At 36.3% G+C, this 21,381-nt stretch overlaps 1 protein-coding gene across 1 annotated transcript in view; it reads left to right on the forward strand.

The window, feature by feature from the left end:
* Positions 1-21,375, forward strand: part of LOC110315858 (vomeronasal type-2 receptor 116-like) — a gene marked incomplete at its 3' end in the record, with an annotated part of 22,781 nt that extends 1,406 nt beyond the window's left edge. Inside the window, exons 2-6 of the mRNA XM_021189805.1 lie at positions 7,910-8,204; positions 8,541-8,691; positions 10,153-10,184; positions 10,717-10,840; positions 20,806-21,375. Of these exons, the coding sequence (XP_021045464.1) occupies positions 7,910-8,204; positions 8,541-8,691; positions 10,153-10,184; positions 10,717-10,840; positions 20,806-21,375 (1,172 nt within the window). The remainder of the gene's footprint in view (positions 1-7,909; positions 8,205-8,540; positions 8,692-10,152; positions 10,185-10,716; positions 10,841-20,805) is intronic.
* Positions 21,376-21,381: the final 6 nt, after the last annotated feature.

The raw sequence follows: 21,381 nt of genomic DNA on the forward strand, positions 1-21,381 counted from the left end.
TGTGTGTGTGTGTGTGTGTGTGTGTGTGTGTGTATGCACATGTTTGTGTTGCATAAGTTTCAGTCCATCTGGGCAACTGAATGTTGAGTCCTGGAAACTAAAATAAGAAGTGCATAAGAATTTGCTTAAAGAATGGAAGAGGGAAATGTTGCATTTAATGATCTTAGGAAAAATTAAAAAAATAGTTTTAATTTTCAAAATATGATTATTATAAAGGGTGGTCTTTAAAAATTAGGTGTGCAAAGGAGTTTGATGTTGCCTCTGATCATTAATCTATGAGTGTAGATTTTAAGTTCCTTTGCTGTATTAGTAACGGTTATTACTTAATTCCTCACATGTATGAAACTTTCAAAAATCACATGTATCTTGGAATTTTTGTATGTATTTATTTGAATATATAATATTTATACATTAAAAATATCATTGATCTTTTTACTCAAATTATATATCCTACATACAAATTTTCCCTCTGAACTATGTTACTTCATTTGTGTTTTTATCTGTTTGCTTTCATTTAAAAATTACCATTTACTAATTTTTTTTCATTTCTGTGTGATATCAAAGATCATTTTTATCATTCAGGTAAAAAATGATGTTAATTTCAAAACACATGCATGCATTCACAATGGAGCTTTATAATTAATATCAAAAACTGTAATATACAAAATGAATTCAAGACTACGCAGTACCTTCCCACTTCAAAAAGGACTTTCCAAACTGTACTAGCAGGCCAAGTACAGAGCCAGAAAGGGAAGCTGGCTGACTAAACAAATGTAAAAACATAGTTTTAGCTGTCAAAATGATTAAGCCTAGATTCCAAAAGAACATTAGCTGTTCTCAGAGAAATTATCATAACAAAAGTAACAGTTCTCAGAAGAATTCTCCTACTCCAGTTCCACAATGAATTTTGAGAAAAAAAAAATCGCAAACCACCCTGACCTTGCTATGATTCCCTGTGATATTAATAGCTGACCCATAAGTTCAAAATGTACTATAACTTTGCTGATCAATTCATAATAACCCACCACAGAGGCAAGCAAAATGAGTCACTAGGCCAGAGGTAGTCACTATACAAACCAAGCAATCAATGTCTGAAAAGGTTACTTGCTACACCAATTAGAATAAGCCAGTTACCCTGTTGCTCAGATCTGCCCCTTACAAGGTATAAAAAGTGTGTTCTTTCTTTGTTCTGGATCTCTCCTCTGGCCTTTGTGCTGAGAGGGGAGTCCCCAAGATTTTGTATCAATAAAAAAATCCTCATGAGGTTTGCAGCAATGGTGATCTCTGTGGTCTTTCTGAGTGAGGGTCTTTTGATGAACTCAAACACGATGATCTCAAGTGGGTTCAATAAGCAATTGTTCTATACCAAGGCTGCTACGTGGTTGATCTTGCTTTTCATGTTCAAATACCTCTATTACTTGTCGTCATATTGATATTGTTATGACTATGTTTTCTCTTTATATTTGCATGTGAATGTGTCTTTGTTTATAAGTAAATATATTAGCCTTTCGTGTTTGTAGACATTAAGTCCAGTACACACATTGGTGCTCAAGATATGGATGTTTGTGAGCTGCTGAACACTATTTCTGGAAATTAAACTTGATTCTCTGGAAAAATGACACCCTTAATTGCTCAGAAAGTACTTCTCCCCACTATAAAAATTTTCCTTGAAAATGTTATTGATGATACTAAATTTAAACTTTTTAAAAATTCATTTCAATGATCATATTCTCGAGAGCCCCCAACTAGTCAAGTACCTACCCCTTTTTTTTCCATATCTCACATCCCTAAGACTAAGTTTTGTCTGGTTCTATTATAGGACAGTTTTATTACTTGCAAGTGATCTTCCTGAAATGACTTTGTGTTAGATTAAATGTATGATGAAGCTACAATAGGCAAGGACTAGGAGTAAATCACTTTAGAAAAGATTTCTGCTGTAAATATCCTTTTCCTGTTACTATTAAACATACATAACAATCAGTAGGTATTTGCTCAGTTCTTTGAGCAGATCTCTGTAGACCCAGGAAGATGTACTGTCTTGTAGTAATGACATATAGACAAATGGATGACTTCGTAATTCTTAATGATGATCCTATAAGAATTCATAACATTAAATCTGTGTTTATTAAGCTTTTTCACAGTTGGGCACCTATTAGATCCTTTTCAGATAGTCATAACTGAAATGAGAACTCTGACAATGTTCCATGTATCACCAGTTAATTGCTGCTAGAGAGTAAACAGACTTTGTAATATTCAGAGTACATTCCAAAAAGTTTTAAACCAAGCAAAGTCATAAAGAGGGAACTGTGGTTTATTATAGGTGATAGGACAGAGGAGTATAATTGATTGGTGGTACCAGGCAGCTCTCCCAGCATTTCTGGTGAGAGCTGTCAGCACCAACCTTAGATCAAAAACCTTCAGGTCTGGGTTGTGATCATTTCCTGTATTTCTCACGGTGGGACAAAATGATTGTAATGAGAGAGAGTTTTTTACAGATGTTAGTAAGCATATGCTTAAAGAAAATAAACACTAAGTTTAGCGCTAGCCAGTTGACTGACTTTCTTCAGTTTTTACAAACAGAGAGTCTTTGGTTTCCACAAAGAAACATTTAGATATAGATGTATGGGAGAAAACAGGGTTAGATAATAACAACTTGATTACAGAGAATGGAGGATTAGGTCTGTCCCTTACAGCATTTGCTATTTGGACTGTACTTAGGAAGGCATTCACAAATGACAAAAAAGGCAAAAGTGCTCAGGAGACATTAAATTCACCTTCTTGTGAGGGGAATTTATGACTACTGTCTTGATCAGGATCTAAGAACAATGTTAATTCCTCAACATAAAAGTCTGTGAAAAATAGTTCACAAGAGGGTAGTGATAAATCAAAAAAAGAAAAATCAATCTCTAAAGAGGAAACTGACTTAGGGATGTGAGATATGGAAAAAAAAGGGGTAGGTACTTGACTAGTTGGGGGCTCTCGAGAATATGATCATTGAAATGAATTTTTAAAAAGTTTAAATTTAGTATCATCAATAACGTTTTCAAGGAAAATTTTTATAGTGGGGAGAAGTACTTTCTGAGCAATTAAGGGTGTCATTTTTCCAGAGAATCAAGTTTAATTTCCAGAATAATAAACATAAGTGGCCCACCCTAAAGGATTTAAATATAAGTCATTCCAAAAGAGTCCCTAAAAAATATAAATATAAAACCAAAGAGGTCTATGGGATTTTCTGCTTATGTATTCCAAAATGCAGAACAGAGTAAATTGTTAGGTTGTTTTCCAGTGTGTATGGAGAATAAGAAAGAGAATAATGATCTTGTATGGAAACATTACATTTTAAATTGTTTATGATTTCTCTTGATCATTTTAAAATAGCCATAGCCTGCCTAATCAAAGAACAATTTTTAATGTTGAGATTATACACACAAACACAACACACACACACACGTACACACACACACACACACACACACACACACATATGCATACATATATGAAGTTGACACAAAAAGTTACCTAAGATGTCTGAAAAAAGAGGAGAATTAAAGAGATAACATATGAAATGTTTATGGGAATGAGGGAATAGTTTTAAGAAACAACTCATCAAAAAATGACAAAGGAAGTTCTAGTAAAATTAGCAGCTTCAAATCTATAAGCAGGGAGATACAAATATGAAAAGGCTTCCTAATATAATACAGAAACAAGAAAAATATTTTGAGTGTTCTCTTGCCTAGATGATAGAGGCTCTGGGGCAAAAGATATTGACTGAAAACATTTGACCTTTGAGAATGCTATACCCACTTGTCAATCCCTTCGAAAGACAATGAAAAACTGGAAATTTATTTAAAATGCATGTCCTGAGAGTGCTACTTTATATTTTCAAGTTATATCCATTACAACAGCCTTACAAGGCCAGAAGACTTTCCAAAATCATAATAATCAAGGACAGAAAAACTTTAATAAATCAAACTTGACTCACAAAATTATTCAATTAATAATCCTGGATTTATTAGCACATAATTTCCTAGAATGACAGAAGGTACCATGAATTTTAATGCTCCTGGCCCAACTCAGAGCAGAAATACAACTGAGTATGCTCCTTGCCTAAAAGGGTACCACTGGTATAAAGAGTGCCAAAATAGATTTCATAAAAATGGCACTGCCTTTTCTGGTGGTACTATAACATCTAATAATACAGGCATCTTACATATTGGATGAGGAACCTACCTCAGGCCTCTCATAAAGTAAAAGTAATTCAACAGTCTCAAGCAACCAATCCATTTGTTAATGGAGAACTCTCCAACAGGTTCAGATATCAATCACTGGCAGTACAGAACTGATCCTCTACAGAAATGTTTATACATGATTCCTTCTCAAACAGGTTATCTTAATTGTTAAGATTTTAAAATGATTTTCCTCACACAAGAAAACTTTGCAAAACAAATGGAGCTAATGACAGTAGTTATTGTCTTTTATATACTAAAGACAAACCACTCTTTAAAAATCTGTGTCACTGTTTTATAGCTATTTTATAATGGTAGCCCCAAATTAAAGAATTAAAAATCTTGCTTCAATTTAGAAATTTCCTTTTCTCTATTGGACATTTTTTAGTTCCTTCTATGTTTTCTGGTCCTATGCATGAATGTAAGGAAAAACTGTTGTTTTTTATTTATTTATTATTTATTTATTTATTTATAGGAAGGTAACTTAGCGAAATCTTAAGACATCAGCAAATCATCTCTGCGCTCAGAGAAACTGTTCCTACAAAAATTTAATACAATTCTCAACCAAGTTCACTTTGTTTTGCCTTAGTACCTTTGAGGGTAGGGCTAACCCAGAATATGAATGGTCTAGAAGAAACCACATTATTGACTCTTCCAGAAGTTATCAAATAGCAATAGTTATGTGCTTTTGGTAGAAATGGGCCCGATAGACTCAAGTGTGTGAATGACTAGCCCATAGTCAGTGGCCTTCTTGGAGTAGGTGTGGCCTTGGTTTAAAATTAGTATGTCCTTATACATGAGTGGTTTAGAACACAACGAAGCTTGGTTTTGCCCAGTGTCTTCACTCCTGCTTTTTGTGGATAAAAATGTAGAACTCTCAGTTCCTTATCCAAGACCATTATCGCCTACACACTGGAATGCTTTCCTCTAGTATGAAACAGTCAAGATCTCTGGAATTTAAAGGTTTTTGTTTTGTTTTGTTTTTGTTTTTTCATACTTTTTCCCCAATTTTTTATTAGGTATTTTCTTCATTTACATTTCAAATGCTATCCTGAAAGTCCCCAATACCCTCTCCACCTGTGCTCCCCTACCCACCCACTCCCAATTCTTGGCCCTGGTGTTCCCCTGTACTGGGGCATATAAAGTTTGCAAGACCAAGGTGCCTCTCTTCCCAATGATGGCCGACTAATCCATCTTCTGCTTTGGTCATTCTGTGTCTTCACTTCTACCAAATGCAAGGAAGACAAAAAGATAAATAAAAAGTACAAACCTTAGAACCAAAAATACACAACAGATTGAGGAGAAAATAGGACTAAAAACTGCCATTGACCTAATTCCTCTGTTCAACCACATGAAGATCTTAAGGAAAGCCTAATTCTAAATGAGATAAAGGGAGCAAAAATTTCTGGGCAAAATTCTACCTAGCTATGCCTCCAATTTGGGAAAGGAATTTAAGGCCACCAGCCTTGTCTATAGACAGTTTTTCAGGCTATCAAAATTGAGAAGTAAAGTAAAACAACAAGAATAGAAAACTGGTAAAGATTTAATTTTACAAGGGAGCCGTTATTGCCGTAGCATGGAATAAATCTTGGCAGGTTTTGACATCTGGTTCTGGCACTAAGAGTCAAGAACTGAAGAAAGACATTCTGGCTTCATTCTCTGTAACTAAGTACATCTGTTAAGGCCAGGATTATATGAGGAATATCCTGTGCAAAGAGACTTGTTGAAGATGCAAAAGCTGTGATATAACTGTCCAGGGGAACTACTAATAGAAAATGGATAAAACCAAAGAGAAAGAAGTATTTTGATATCAATTAGAGATGAAAGGAGTTGGATATGTAAAGCATATTTTGATATCAGGCATGGCATTTCAGAGTTTGGAGTTTGCTCAAAGTGTTTTTCATCTTGCTTTGGGACAGTATTTCCTGATTATGTTCTTTTATCTCAAATATGAAATGGTATTATAATTCTGTGCCATGATATGTTGGAAGTATATGATCTACATTTTCAGTTTTATTTTTCAGGGTTTTACATTTCATGATAGCATAAGTTTTAGAAGAGACTTTGAATTTGGACTTCAAACAACTTGAGGCTATTTTAGAGTATGGGAAATTAAAGTGGACCAAATACATTACACACTACTCTATAGCTACAATCCTCTCAGGGTCAAGGAATGGAATGTAGTAGTTTGTACAGGAATGGCCCCAAAGACTATTCTGTATAGAGGTTTTGACCATACTGTGTGGCACACTTAGGATGTGTGTTGTTGCTCAAGTAGACACGAACTCGTTAGAGGAAGTGTGTCACAATGGTGGTGGGTTGTCAATTCTGAGAGGAACAAGTCTACCCAGTGTGCTCCGATTTCTACTTTTTCTGTGGTGGATTAAGATGTAAAACACTCATATAATTTTGAAGACCATTTCTGCAGGTATACAACAAAATCTTAAGGAAAGTTTTTTTTTGTGTGTGATCTACTCACTTTTACAGGTATATTAAGTAATATTTTTTTTGTTAGTATGTATTTGGGGCCTTTCAGATTAAATGTATTTTTCCACAAAATATATTATTAACCAGATAAAGCTTTGTTTCAGAGAGTAGAACACAACAAGTGTGAGTTATTGAGTGCATACCTTCCAAAAAATATGAGTATATGTCTGTAATCCCGTGATCATATGGAGGGTATGAGAAAAAAACAAGAGAATTTTTATGGGTTTGCTGTACAGAGTTCTAGGCAAATGTGATAATAAAACTAAGAATTCCATCAGGCAGATATGCTGGTACAAGTCTTTATTCCCAGTAGTCTGGTAAAAGAGACAGGTGTATATTTCTGAGTTAAATATCAGCCTGATAAACACAACAACATGCAGTCAAGTCATATATACAGAGTTATTGAGTAAAGGAAGCAAGCAACTGAGCCGTAAATGAATGAAATGCATAAATGTATTAGTGCATTAATGCAGAAATACATAATTAAATAAATATAATATACTATACGTAAAGATAATAGTTAGGAATCAAACTGGTGTTTCCTTGACTTGAATTTATTATTCTGAACTATACACAAGTGTCCATTCTAAGAGACATACATGCACATAGTCATATATAAAAACACCATAATACACAATGATAAAAATGTCAAGGGCAAGGCATTTAACGTCATATATTCAGAAACAGAGGCAGGATTTTCTGTTTCTTTCTATGACATTAGTAATTACATGCTGCCATACTCAAAAAATTATATTGGAGAAATAGATACCTTGGTCACATGCAATAAAATGAACTTTGGAATATTATTTAATTAAGATTTCTTTTTAAAAAGTTGTTAAGTTGATAATAAAGTAGTGGGTTTTCATATGTGAAGACCGCAGAAGGCCAAAGTTCTACATTCCAGCATATGGGCTCTTTGGGGGAAAATGATTCCTAACTTGTAAACAAAATATATAAAGAATCAGTCTATGAAATATAAATAATATATGCTTTGAGGATCTATAAATAATGGATAGCAATGGTAAAGGAGCTTACCTAAACTTATTTACCTAATGGAATTCATTGGTCATGTTGAAGAAACTAAATTACATATGTTATAGATTCAAAATTAAACTATATAATTTACTGTATTAAATATGTAGGTGTGTATGGTAAAGTTCATCATCCCCTTTTGTGTTTTTATACCACTCACACAGGTATAACTTTAAGAACTACCAATATATTCTTGCTCTGCAATTTGCAATTGAGGAGATCAATGGGAACCCTAATCTTTTACCCAACATATCTCTTGGATTTGATTTCTACAATATCAGATTCACTGAGAAGTACACTCTTGATAATGCTTTAATTTGGTTCACAGCTCTTGTGCATAGAAAGTATTTTCCTAATTACAATTGTAAAAAGAGAAATTTCACTGCAGCACTCACAGGAACATCATGGATAACATCTGCACAAATAGGGACNTTGCTTCAACTCTTTAAATTTCCACAGGTGAGAAAATTTGNATTGTGGGAACTGAGAGTCAGTTNTCTTTGTTCATATTAGAGCTGTCTTTAAACTNAAATAGTGATTGATNAATTATCAAAACATNAAAGAAANANTCNGAACATGGAGTTAAATTCTGATTTCTCTTCCTTGTAAAAGTAATATTGTGTGTAGTAAATGAGATCCAGTAAGTCCTTGAGACTTACAGGCCTAACAAAAATTTCTGTTAAATGTAGTAACTGGGATGTCCTTTAAAATGTTCTCCTGTCTTCTTCTATTGATTCAGGAATGACATTTTGATTGATGTTAATATTCTTTCTTTATTTATCCAATTTACTTCAGATTACCTTTGGACCTTATGATCCTTTATTAAGTGACCAGGGTCAGTATCCTTCTCTCTACCAGATGGCCCCTAAGGACACATCTCTTTCACTTGCCATTGTTTCATTGTTGGCTCATTTTAGGTGGTCATGGGTTGCTGCTTGTGGACGTTGTACATCGTGGTGCGGAGCCTAGTGCGCACCACGATGTACAACGTCCACAAGCAGCTTTTATTTTTTATTGTATATTCAAAAACCGTGAACAAATATTTCCTTTATAAGAATGACTAAAGTCTTTTATGTTTCTTGAAATATCAGAATCTACCAAGGATAAAGCCTGACAAGAAGTGGTTGTACAGTAGACAGGCATAGGAAATGTAAAGAAAATGTTTCTATACACATATATTAACATTAAATAAAGTTACAAACCTGGAATTGAGGAAACATTTTACATTTTTTCAATTCCCAAACACTGTGCTATAATTGCATCAGAAAAACTGAATCCCCTACATTTTCAATAACTTCCTATATAATGTCACCAAAAAAGGAAGTAAATATTCAAATTACTTATCATATATGGAATATTTTTACATTCATATTATCATATAAGAACTTCATTAGCATCCCTTAATTGTCCTTTGATTCTCAGTATGTCCTACCTCATCCAATGTTTAATAATATCTTGAAAGAACTAATAGAACAATTTGAGAGTGCAAAGTATTATATTTGGAAATGCATAATTGTAACATGTAAGAGGGTGCAGATGATATGATATTCTCTAAATGCAGAAAGAAATGAATACTGTAGATCTCTTCTATCTTCTCTGCAATTGTGACATTTTTAAAATAAATAGAGACATTTAAAATCCCAATGAACCTTTTCAGCTTAGCTATATTTATCTATATGTCTTATGAAATAAACATGTACAAATACATGTTTTTTGCTTCCATGATAATTATAAATCCCCTCAAATTGACAGTCAAGATTCATAATAATGGTGAATAGTGAGATGCTCAACACAGGTGTCAGAAAATGCAAAGATAGTATTAGACAAGATGGATCTCATTGATTACTAGATCATGTTGCTAGTCATTAATGTTTCAAAAACTTGTCCTTAACGCTTTAAGATTCCAAATATTTTAACACTAGGTTAATTCTCAGATGAAAATTTAAACACATTTGCCATTTCAATGTCCTAATCATTTATTACTTTTTAAAATATCTTTTTAAAATTTTATTGGTTATTTTATTTATTCACAATTCAAATATTATCTCCCTTCCTGGTTTCCCATATGTAAATCCCCTATTCCATCCCCTTTCACCTGCTTCTATGAAGGTGCTGCTCTCATCCCTCAAGGCCTGACTCTTTGACAAAGTTAGCATTCCCTTAAGCTGGGAATTAAGCCTTCAGAGGACCAAGGGCCTCCCCTCCCAAGGATGCCAGATATAGTCATGCTCTGCTACCTCTGTTGCTGTAGCCTTGTACAACTATCCATGTGTATTCTTTGGGTGGTGGTTTAGTCCCTGGGAGATCAGGTATTCCTGTGAATTGATAGTGTTGTTTTTAGTATGGGGTCACAAAGGCTTTCAGGTCTTTCAGTGCTTAACCCCTCAATTGTGGTCCTTGTACTCAGATGGCTGGGTGCAAGCATCCTCATCTTTATTGGTAAGGCACTACTGGAGCCTCTCAGGAGACAGTTATATCTAGCACCAATTAGCAAGCACTTCTTGGCATCAACAATAGTGTCTTGCTTTGGGTTGCATATCTATGGATCCCTGGGTGGGGCAGTCTCTGGATTACCTTTCCTTCTGTCTCTGCTCCATTCTTTGTCCCTGTGTTTTTTTAGGTAGGAGCAATTCTGATTTAATATTTCTGAGATGGTTTAGTGCCCCCATCCTTCATCCTGGGGCATTGTCTAACCTGTGCATATGGTCTCAACAGGTTATCTTTACCTTTATGGGGCATATCAGCTAATATCATCACCAATGGATCCTGGGAGTCTCTTGATTTCCTGGAATCTGTGACTTTATGGTAGCTACCACCACTTCCCCATTCCTTATTACTACAAAGTATCTTTTAAATAACTCTAGGTGTAAATAACAAAACTACTATCTTCTGTGTATGACCTTCAGAAACTGTTTCTATGATTTTTCTTAAAACACAAAGCATTGGATAAAGTTGTTCTCATTCTTTTCAGATCCCTCAGTCTGTGTGCAATGAGAATTGTAAGCCTGGATTCAGAAAGGTAACCCTAGAGGGCAAGGCCATCTGCTGCTACAAGTGCACGCCTTGTGGAGACAATGAGATTTCTAATGAAACAGGTAAATGCAGATATTATGAAAAACTTCCTATTTCTCTACTGGATTCAAAATACATTAGCAAGTGAAAAAGTCATATGTAGAGAGTCATATGTAATTATTTCTAATTTCTTCTTTCTTATTAGATATTTTCTTTATTTTTCAAATGTTATCCCCCTTCCTGGTGTTCCCTCCTAAAAATCCCTTATTCCCCAGCACTCTACCTGCTCAAAAATCAACATATTCCTACTTCCTGTCCCTGGCATTTCCTTACAATGGGGCATAGAGTTTGCAAAGGACCAAGGGTCTCTCCTTCCATTGATGACTGACTATGCCGTCCGAGGCTATACGTGAAGCTCAAATCATTAGTCTCACCATGTGTACTCTTCGTGGTGGTTTAGTCCCAGGGAGCTCTGGACATACTGATTAGTTCATATTGTTGTTCTTCCTGTGGTACTGCAAACTCCTTCAGCTCCATGGGTCCTTTCTCTAGCTCCTTTATTGGGGACCCTGTGCTCCATCCAACCGATGGCTGTGAGCATCCATTTCTGTTTTTGTCAGACACTGGCAGAGCCTCTCAGAAGACAGCTATATCAGGTTACTTTCAGCAAGCACTTGTTGGCATCCACAATAGTACCTAGGTTTGGTGACTGTAAATGGGATGGATCCCTAGGTGTGGCAGTCTCTGGATTGTCATTCTTTCAGTCTCTGCTGTACACTTTGTCTCTGTAACTCCTTCCATGGGTATTTTGTCCCCCCCCCCCTTCTAAGACAGATTGAAGGATCCATACTTTTTTCTTCCTTCTTGAGTTTCATTTGGTTTGTGATTTTTATCTTGGGTAATCTGAGCTTCTGGGATAATAGCCTCTTATCAATGAGTGCATATCATGTGTGTTCTTTTGTTACTGGGTTACCTCATTCAGGATGATATCCCCCAGCTACATCTATTTGCCTAAGTAGTTCATAATTTTATTGTTTTTAATAACTGACTAGTGCTCCATTGTGCAAATGTAGCCCATTTTCTATTTTCATTCCTCTGTTAAGGGACATCTGGGACCTTTCTACCTTCTGGCTATTGTAAATAAGGCTCGTATGAACATAGTGGAACATGTGTCCTTATTACAAGTTGCAGTATTTTCTGGGTATATGCTCAGGGTTGCTATTTCTGGGTCCTCAGGTGGTACTATGTCCAGTTTTCGGAGGAACCAAAATACTGATTTCCATAGTGGTTGTACCAGCTTGCAATACCACCAGCAATGGAGGAGGGCTCTTCCTTCTCCACAACCTACTAAGCATCTGCTGTCACCTGAGTTTTTACTCTTAGCCATTCTGATTGGTTTGAGGTAGAATCTCAGGGTTTTTTGATTTGCATTTCTCTGAAGACCAAGGATGTTAAACATTTCTTTAGTTTTTTCTCAGCCATTCAGTATTCCTCAGTTGAGAATTCTTTGTTTGGTTTTTTTACCCAAATTTTTAAAAGTTTATTTGGTTCTTTGGGGTCTAACTTTATGAGTTCTTTGTGCATATTGAATTTTAGTTCTCTACCAGATATAGGATTCATAAAGATCTTTTCCCAATATGTAGTACTATTGATAGTGTCCTTTGAAGCTTTGGAATTTTAAGATGTCCCATTTGTCAATTTTTGAACTTACAGCAAAGCTATTGGTGTTCTGTTCAGGGAATTTTCCTCTGTGCCCATGTGCTCGAGGTTCTTCTCCCCTTTCTTTCTATTAGTTTCAGTGTATCTGGTTTTATGTGGAATTCCTTGATCCACTTGGATTTGAGCATTGTACAATGGGTCAATTTGCATTCTTCTACATGATAACTGCCAGATGAGCCAACACTTTTTGTTGAGAATGCTGTTCTTTTTCCACTGGATGATTTTCACTTTTTGGTCAAAGTTCAAGTGACTATAGGTGTGTGGGTTCATTTCTAGATCTTCAATTCTATTCCATTTATCTACCTGCCTGTCACTGTACTAATAAGATGAAATTTGTCCTCACATAATTGCTCTGTAGTATAACTTGAGGTCAAGGATGGTGATTACACTACTGGTTATTTTATTATTGAGAATAGCTTTCAATATCCTAGTTTTTTCGTTATTCCAGATGAATTTACAAATTGCCCTTTTTAAATAAGTGAAAAATTGAGTTGGATTTTTGTTGGGAATTGCAGTGAATCTGTAGATTCCTTTTCCGCAAGTTGGCCATTTTTACTACTCGGTGGATATTTCTATCTTCTGATATATTCTTCAAATTCTGTCTTCAGAGACTTGAAGTCGTTATCATACAGATCTTTCACTTGTTTAGTTACAGTCACAACAAAGTATTTTATATTATTTGTGACTATTGTGAAGAATGTTGTTTCTTTTATTTCTTTCTCAGTCTGTTTATCCTTTGTGTAGAGGAAGGTTACTAATTTGTTTGAGTTAATTTTAAATCCAGTTACTTTGCTTAAGTTGTTTATCAGGTATAGGAGATCTCAGGTTGAATTTTTCAGGTCACTTATGGATACTATCATCTGCATATAGTGATATTTTGACTTCTTTTCCAATTTGTATTCCTTTGATCTCTCTCTCTCTCTCTCTCTCTCTCTCTCTCTCTCTCTCTCTCTCTCTCTCTGTGGTTGAATTTTTCAGGTCACTTATGGATACTATCATCTGCGTATAGTGATATTTTGACTTCTTCCTTTCCAATTTGTATTCCTTTGATCTCTCTCTCTCTCTCTCTCTCTCTCTCTCTCTCTCTCTCTCTCTCTCTCTCTGTCTCTGTCTAATTGCTCTGCCATTAAATGAAGCCATTCTCAGTTGTACATACACTGGCTCTACTGAATGAACAAAGTGGCAATAGTAATGTAAAAGCTAGAGATAGAGAGCAGAAGGAGTTGTGAGAAAAAACTGAGGGTATGGAAGGTGTATGAAAGTAGTATTTATAAGAGAATTCAAAAAATCCTATTATATGTGAGGATAAATGTGGAAATATGGAGACAACAAAGTGCAGTTTATCAACCTAAAATTCTGCATACTATTGTATTTATTACTTTGTTTCTGGGAAAACAAAAGACAGTGATTTCTTGACAGTCCTAGTAGTTAGAAATGTCTCATAATAATCTTGTCTGTTTTTTTTTTAATTTTTTCTCTTTTTTTCTGCTGCTGCCTTCAAAATAGGATTTAATCATTTAATTTGTGTTTCAGTGAGACCTTTTCTCTCTCTGGCTGCTTCTATGCTTCCTGCTTTTATGGAAATGAACAAATATTCTAAATCGATAAGCACAAACCATATGTAATTAATTCATTTATTTATTTGCAGTCCAGTAATGGTCCCCTCTCTATGGCAACCCTCCCACTGTTCCTTAACCTATGACTTTATTTCCATCTTGACCTTTCTGCTTCTTAAAATTCTGAATCTCTGTGGGTTGTATCCAAGGTGATCTGTGCTTTTTGGCTAATATCATCTTATTAGGTGAGTACATGTGATGTATTTGGGGGGGGGGTCTGTATTTCCTTACTCTGGATGATATTTTATACTTCCATCCATTTTTCTTCAAAAGTCCTTATGCCCTTGATCTTAATAACTGGGAATAATTCCATTGTGTAAATGTGCCACATATTCTGTATCCGTCTTTTTTTTCTGTTATAGGGCATTTGCTTTCTGCTGTTGGCTCTTACAAATGAGTTCACTATGAACATAGTATTGCATATGTCCCTGTGATATACTGGGGAATTATTTGGGTATATACCCAAGAGTGGTATAGCTGGGTTTTCAAGTAGGTTTCATTGAAATTCCCATCAAATTCAAACACAATTCTTCATGAATTTTGAGACAATTATCAACTACAAATGGACACTTCAGATTCTTATGAAGTGTCCATACTATCTTCCTTTAATACCACATTTCAATAATGATAAATAATGATAAATTTTACTGTCAAAATTTTACCCAAGCACAATCCCCCCCACACACACACGCACATGCACATGCACAAGAACATGTGCACATACTCACACATGCAAATATATAAATGAATTTTTGAATGTGTCTGGTTTATGCATAAAAAGATTCATTCACGCACTAAGAACAAATCTGGCCAGTGTATTTTAATTAATTATATTGTACAACAATATGTAGCTCAAAGAAATGCTAAACACTGTAAATTTAAAAAGAATACTGATAGAAAGTTGAAAAGTAAGGTAATACTATCTATTATACATTAAAATATCAAATGAAGTAAAATTAACTCTCTGGTTAACAATTATATTGTAAGAAATGTAGAAATATTGTGTAATCCACTATCTTGGAGATTTACTGCTGTATGAAAACACCATGACAAAGGCAAAAAACATAAGGACAACATTCTAATGGGACTGTTTTACCAGTTCAGAGGTTCAGTCAATTATCACCAAGGTAGGAGCATAGCATCATCCAGTTAAGCATGATTCAGAGGAGCTGAGAATTCTACATCTTCTTCTGAAGGGTGCTAGCAAAAGACTGGTTTCTTGGCACCTAAGATAAGGGTCTTAAAACCCATGCCCACACTGACACAACTCCTTCAACAATATATACACTCAAATAGTTAGAACTCCCTGGACCAAGTGTATTCAAACTAGGACTTTCCACTCCCTGGGTTCCATTTGCATGTTTAAACACTTGAGTTTATGAAGTCAATAGCTAGGCATAACATTATGAAAAAGTACATTTTGTCCAAACTACAACATTCACATATTTTATAACATTTTCAACATTAATAAAAATCCAAGTTCAAAATCTCCTCTGAGATTAATTCAAACTCTTAAGCAAGACACAAAACAATTGGACAAATTTCAATCCTGGATATCACGTCTGATATCAAGGAGATTTTCAGATCTCCACTACTTTTTTATCTTTGTTGACTGCAACAAACTTCTTTCTCCTGGGCTTGTTCCAATCCCTGCTAGCAGCATTTCACAGCAGATATCCAATGGCTCTGGAATCTTGAACATTTTGGGGTTTCCAAGTCTACTTCAACATAATGGCTTTTTCTTTCAATATCAGGGATCTAGACATGATCTTCTAGTCTCCTCCAAAAGGCTTGCAGTATTTTTCTAGCTCTGATCTCTATAGCACTCTAGTCCCTGGTTGATTCCACTCTACTCATGCTCATGTTTTTGGAGATCATCACCTGCTATTGGCATCTCCAATACACTGTGTCTTGCACTGCAGCTTGATGCATTTGTTGTTAATTTCATATACACTAATGAGACAATTACTTTTGGTTATAAATAACTGTACAGAGTATAATCATGTACGAATATATTAATAATAATTTTGACTTCCATAATGTTTATTACATATGTTATAGTCTGTTTCTTTTTCTTCCATTTGTGGTAAAATCTATAAAATAGTTTGTCTAAGTTTGTTACTTTTTGCTCCATAAATTGCATATAATATGATGCTAATAGCCTCTCAGAGGCTCTCTTTATGGTACTAAGCCTCAACTTCCTTGCATGACCACTCTAGTCCTGGGCCATGAACTGCCACTGAGGCTTTACCATCACCAATGCTATCTCTAGGCTTCTCAGAGTACCAAGCCTCAATTACTCTCCATGAGCCCTTCATACTTTGAAATCAAGTAATACCTGGGTGACACTAACACCAACTCAAATTTCAGATCAAGGTAAAACCTGGGCTATCTCTGGAACACAGCTTTTTTACTCTCAGAAAACACTTCCCAGATGGTTTCCCCTCAGTGATGCTGATCTAGTCTTAATTATTGCTAATTTCTTTGCCCCAGCAAACCAGCATCAATTATTTTGTTAGTCTCTTCTTCTTCTTCTTCTTCTTCTTCTTCTTCTTCTTCTTCTTCTTCTTCTTCTTCTTCTTCTTCTTCTTCTTCTTCTTCTTCATTTTTTAATTAAGGCATTTTTATTTGATAATTTCTTCATTTACATTTCAAATGCAATCACCAGCGCCCCCTATACCCTCTCCATGCCCTGCTCCCCAACCCACCCACTCCCACTTCCTGGCCCTGGCATTCCTCTGTACTGGGGAATATGATCTTCACAATACCAAGGGCCTTTCCTCTGATTGATGGCATACTAGGCCATCCTCTGCTACATATGCAACTAGAGACAAAGGTCTATGGACTACTGGTTAATTCATGTTGTTCCTCCTATAGGGTTGCAGACCCCGTTAGCTCCTTGGGTACTTTCTCTAGCAAGATTTTGCTGACAGGACCCTAACATAGCTCTCTCTTGTGAGGCTATGCCAATGCTTGGCAAATACAGAAGTGGATGCTCCATAGTCATCTATTGGATGGAACACGGGGCCCTTAATGAAGGAGCTAATTTCTTATTCTTATTGACTAATAAGCCAGAGCCACATGGCCAATGCTTCTGAGCTTGTATGCTTATGGGGGCTGGAATATGGTTCCCCTTTTTTCTATTACCAGCTTTTGTTTTACAAATCTCTAACAGTATATGGTTGTCTCTCCTTGGACTTGCTCTGTAAATTGGCTTTGAACTCAAAGATCTGTATGCCTCTGTCCCCAGAACACTGAGATGTAATGCATGTACTATATCACACCTAGATTTAAGCTTTTCTCTANTTTGAACTTGCTCTGTCACAGGCTGGCCTTAAACTCAAGGATCAGCTTTGCAGGAAAAAAGTGTGGTCCAATATCTGCTAAGGCTAGGTCCACTGGATGATGGGAGTTTCCTGAAATTTGACTGTCCACACCTCCATGGAACTTCTGGGCAGGTGTCACTCTGGAGTGAGAGAGGTCACAGTCTGGGGTCTCTGCTGAGCAGCTGTATTAGGGCTCCAAATATTGGCCACCACAAATGCCTAAGGGTACCATAGAAGAGCTGGTTCTAGGGGCCCTTGGTTGCAAGGAGGCCAGGGATGACAGGTTCTCACTCTTGAACATACCACATGCTGCTCTATATCAAGGATTGGCTGAGAACAGACTGGGAACTCATGGCCAAGGGTCGAGGAAAAGGGCAAGAGGAGATCTCGAGCTTCCTTCTCACATGGAAAAGAATCTTTGGTTTGGTCAGTGGGCAGGTTTCTTGAGATTGCTTGGCTGGCAGCCTTGGCTGAAGTGCAGGGAGNCTTTCTAGTGGAAAGTTAGACACACAGCTCTTTAGGGGGAAAATGTACTCCATTGCTCCTTCACAGTAGATCTCAAAGATAAGAGGCAGCCCATAGTTTTAGCATGTAAATTGTAGAAAGGCAGAGAGGGGAAGAGAGTAGGGAAGTAGAGGCTGGCCATGGTGACCATGTGAAAACGGGGGGGGGGGGGAAGGGAAGGCAGAGAGAGGGGGAGCAAGGGAGCAAGGTAATAAGAGGTAAAAGAGTGAGGAGAAGGCAAACAACTCTTTTATAGTGGGCTGCACTATCTTGGCAGTTGCCAGGCAACTCTGAGGAGAAGCATACCTGGTTGTTGACAGGTAACTATAAAGGTTAAGTACAGACATTATACCAGTATCTTGGGGCGTTGCCTACATGACTAATGGACATATACCTCTCTGCAGGGGCCAGTGGGTGGCTGTAGGTGTGAGAGGATCCAGGGGCCCAGGAGGTGTGGCTGAATACCTATCTTTCATAAGGTTACAGGGGTTTCAGGTCTGTGCTCAACCAGTACCCAACTGTCTGTGCACAGGGCATCACCCCACACTGCTTGTCTTTGTCTCCTGGGATTAAAAGAGTGTAAGACCAGCCGGGCGTGGTGGTGCACGCCTTTAATCCCAGCACTCGGGAGGCAGAGGCAGGCGGATTTCTGAGTTCGAGGCCAGCCTGGTCTACAAAGTGAGTGCCAGGACAGCCGGGGCTACACAGAGAAACCCTGTCTCGAAAAAAACCAAAAAAAAAAAAAAAAAAAAAAAAAGAGTGTAAGACCATGCCTTGGTCCAAGCTTCTCATGGTCGAGGTCAACATACTGTGTCTTTCAGCCTCAACATATGGATCACAAGATTTTAGTCTATTTCTAGGTAACATTCCATATTAAAACTCTAAAGTATTCCCTTTACATCTGCAAATACAAACAATAGTTTAGTTGGGTGAGATCTTGCACAGAGATCAATACTCTTTTAACTATTTTTCTCCATGAAACTAGCATTCAGCTTCATTTTGTTTCCTTGTACCCATTTATTTTTGCTTGAACCATATGTTTTCTATTTTTCCATTTTAAACTTGCTATGCTTGTATGAAAATGTTCTTGATGCGACTGAACCAGAGATCAAAGTCTCTGTTCAGCTTTTTGGGACTTACTTTGTTAATTCTGTTAATAGAAATCTCTTTATCTTACTCTCAGGTAGGCTCTTTAGAAAAGGGCAAAATACAGCCACATACGTCACCAAAATATAACAAGAGCAGCCCCATATTGAAATTCTTCTCTTCTGAAACATCTAGAAGCAGAATCCCACAGTAAATCACCCTTAGCAGCAAAAGTTTCCATATTCATTCAAGGGTGGCCCATTAAGTTTAACTTAAAGAATGATACTCCACATTCAAAATCTCAAAACTCACATTTTCTCAATCAAAAACATGACCAGGGCTTCCAAAGAAATATCTCACTACAGGTACTAACTTGTGTCTTAGTTACAGTTTTACTGCTGTGAACAATCACTTTGACAAAGTCAACTTTATATATATATATGAACAATATTTCATTGTGGAGAAGTTCAGTTTCTGTTAGTAAGTTTCCTACGTTTGCCTTTCGCCATCTGGTGATCTCTGGAGTTAGTTGTTATAGTTGTCTCTGGTTGGAGAAGTTCAGTTAATTATCCTCAAGTAGGGAGAATGACAGCACCCAGGAAGGCATGGAACAGGAGGAGCTGAGAGTTCTACATTATCAGGTGAAATCTGCTAGGAAAAGGAAAACTTCCAGGTATCTAGGATGAGGGTCAAAAATTCGACTTCCACAGTGATATGCTTCTTTCAACAAGGCCACATTTCAAAAAGAGTGCCATCCTCTAAGTCAAGCATATTGAAACTATCATATCAACATTATGTATTTTATGAATTTTGGAGCATGTATTTTATGTTAATCATAATATTTATAAAAATATTAAAAAGCTCCAGAGCAGAGTATTATAGATTTTTTCAAAAATCCCTCACATATTCTAAGAATACACCAACTGCATGAAAATATAGGCTTCCTTGAAATGTTAAGAAATATATTATGGAATGATTTTGAGCACTATACAATGTAATAAGGTCTATTCTATAAACACTACGAGAGAATGAACAGTATTTCAAAACATGAGGAATTTTAAGAAGAAAAGTAAATTTAAGACTCATGTATGAGAAAGTATTTCCTGAAAAATTTTGCAAAAACTATTTCTTCTAATCTAGATCTCCCATGTTTAAGTTAAGAAGGATATGTGAATTATGAGTACTAACAAGGCAACAGCAGGTTTTTGCAATGTAACTTAGTATTATAGTTACTTTCAAAAAGAGTTACAGCACTATCAGTAAAGCCAGAAAAATATTGTGTATAAACAGAACAAAGGCATATGTATTAAAATTAAGTGAAAGTCAAGAAGTTTTTTAAGGAATTTACTGAAAGATGTTGAGTAACTGTAAAGATACAGTGCTGTTCTTTAAAAAGTTTGAGTTTGAAAGTCTACCTATTTTCCCAATGAAGCCATTCCCAGTTGTACATACACTGGCTCTACTGAATGAACAAAGTGGCAATAACAATGTAAAAGCTAGAGATAGAGAGCAGAAGGAGTTGAGAGAAAAAACTGAGGGTACGGAAGGTATATGAAAGTAGTATTTATAAGAGAATTCAAAAAATCCTATTATATGTGAAGATAAATGTGGAAGTATGGAGACAACAAAGTGCAGTTTATCAACCTAAAATTTTGCATACTATTGTATTTATTACTTTGTTTCTGGGAAAACAAAAGACAGTGATTTCTTGACAGTCCTAGTAATTAGAAATGTCTCATAAGAAAAGGAATCACCATGGAATTAACTCCTGATTTCATAACCTATATTTCTGAACAGATGTGTACCAGTGTGTGAAGTGTCCAGAGAGTCATTATGCAAATACAGAGAGGAACAACTGCTTCCAAAAATCTGTGACCTTTCTTGGCTATGAAGACCCCTTAGGGATGGCTCTAGCCAGCATAGCTTTGTGCTTATCTGCACTCACTGTCTTTGTTATTGGCATCTTTGTGAAACACAGAGACACTCCTATTGTAAAGGCCAATAATCGTGCTCTCAGTTACATTTTGCTCATCACACTCACCTTCTGTTTCCTGTGTTCTTTGAACTTCATTGGTCAGCCAAACACAGCTGCTTGCATCCTTCAGCAGACCACGTTTGCAGTTACATTCACTATGGCTCTTGCTACTGTTTTGGCCAAAGCTATTACTGTGGTCCTTGCCTTTAAGGTCAGTTTTCCAGGGAGAATAGTAAGGTGGCTAATGATATCAAGGGGTCCAAACTACATCATTCCTATGTGCACCCTGATCCAACTTCTTATTTGTGGAATATGGATGACAACTTCTCCACCGTTCATTGACCAAGATGCTCATACTGAATATGGACACATCATCATTATGTGCAACAAAGGTTCAG

The sequence above is a fragment of the Mus pahari genome, unplaced genomic scaffold (assembly GCF_900095145.1).
Source record: "Mus pahari unplaced genomic scaffold, PAHARI_EIJ_v1.1 scaffold_11084_1, whole genome shotgun sequence".
NCBI lineage: Eukaryota > Metazoa > Chordata > Mammalia > Rodentia > Muridae > Mus > Mus pahari.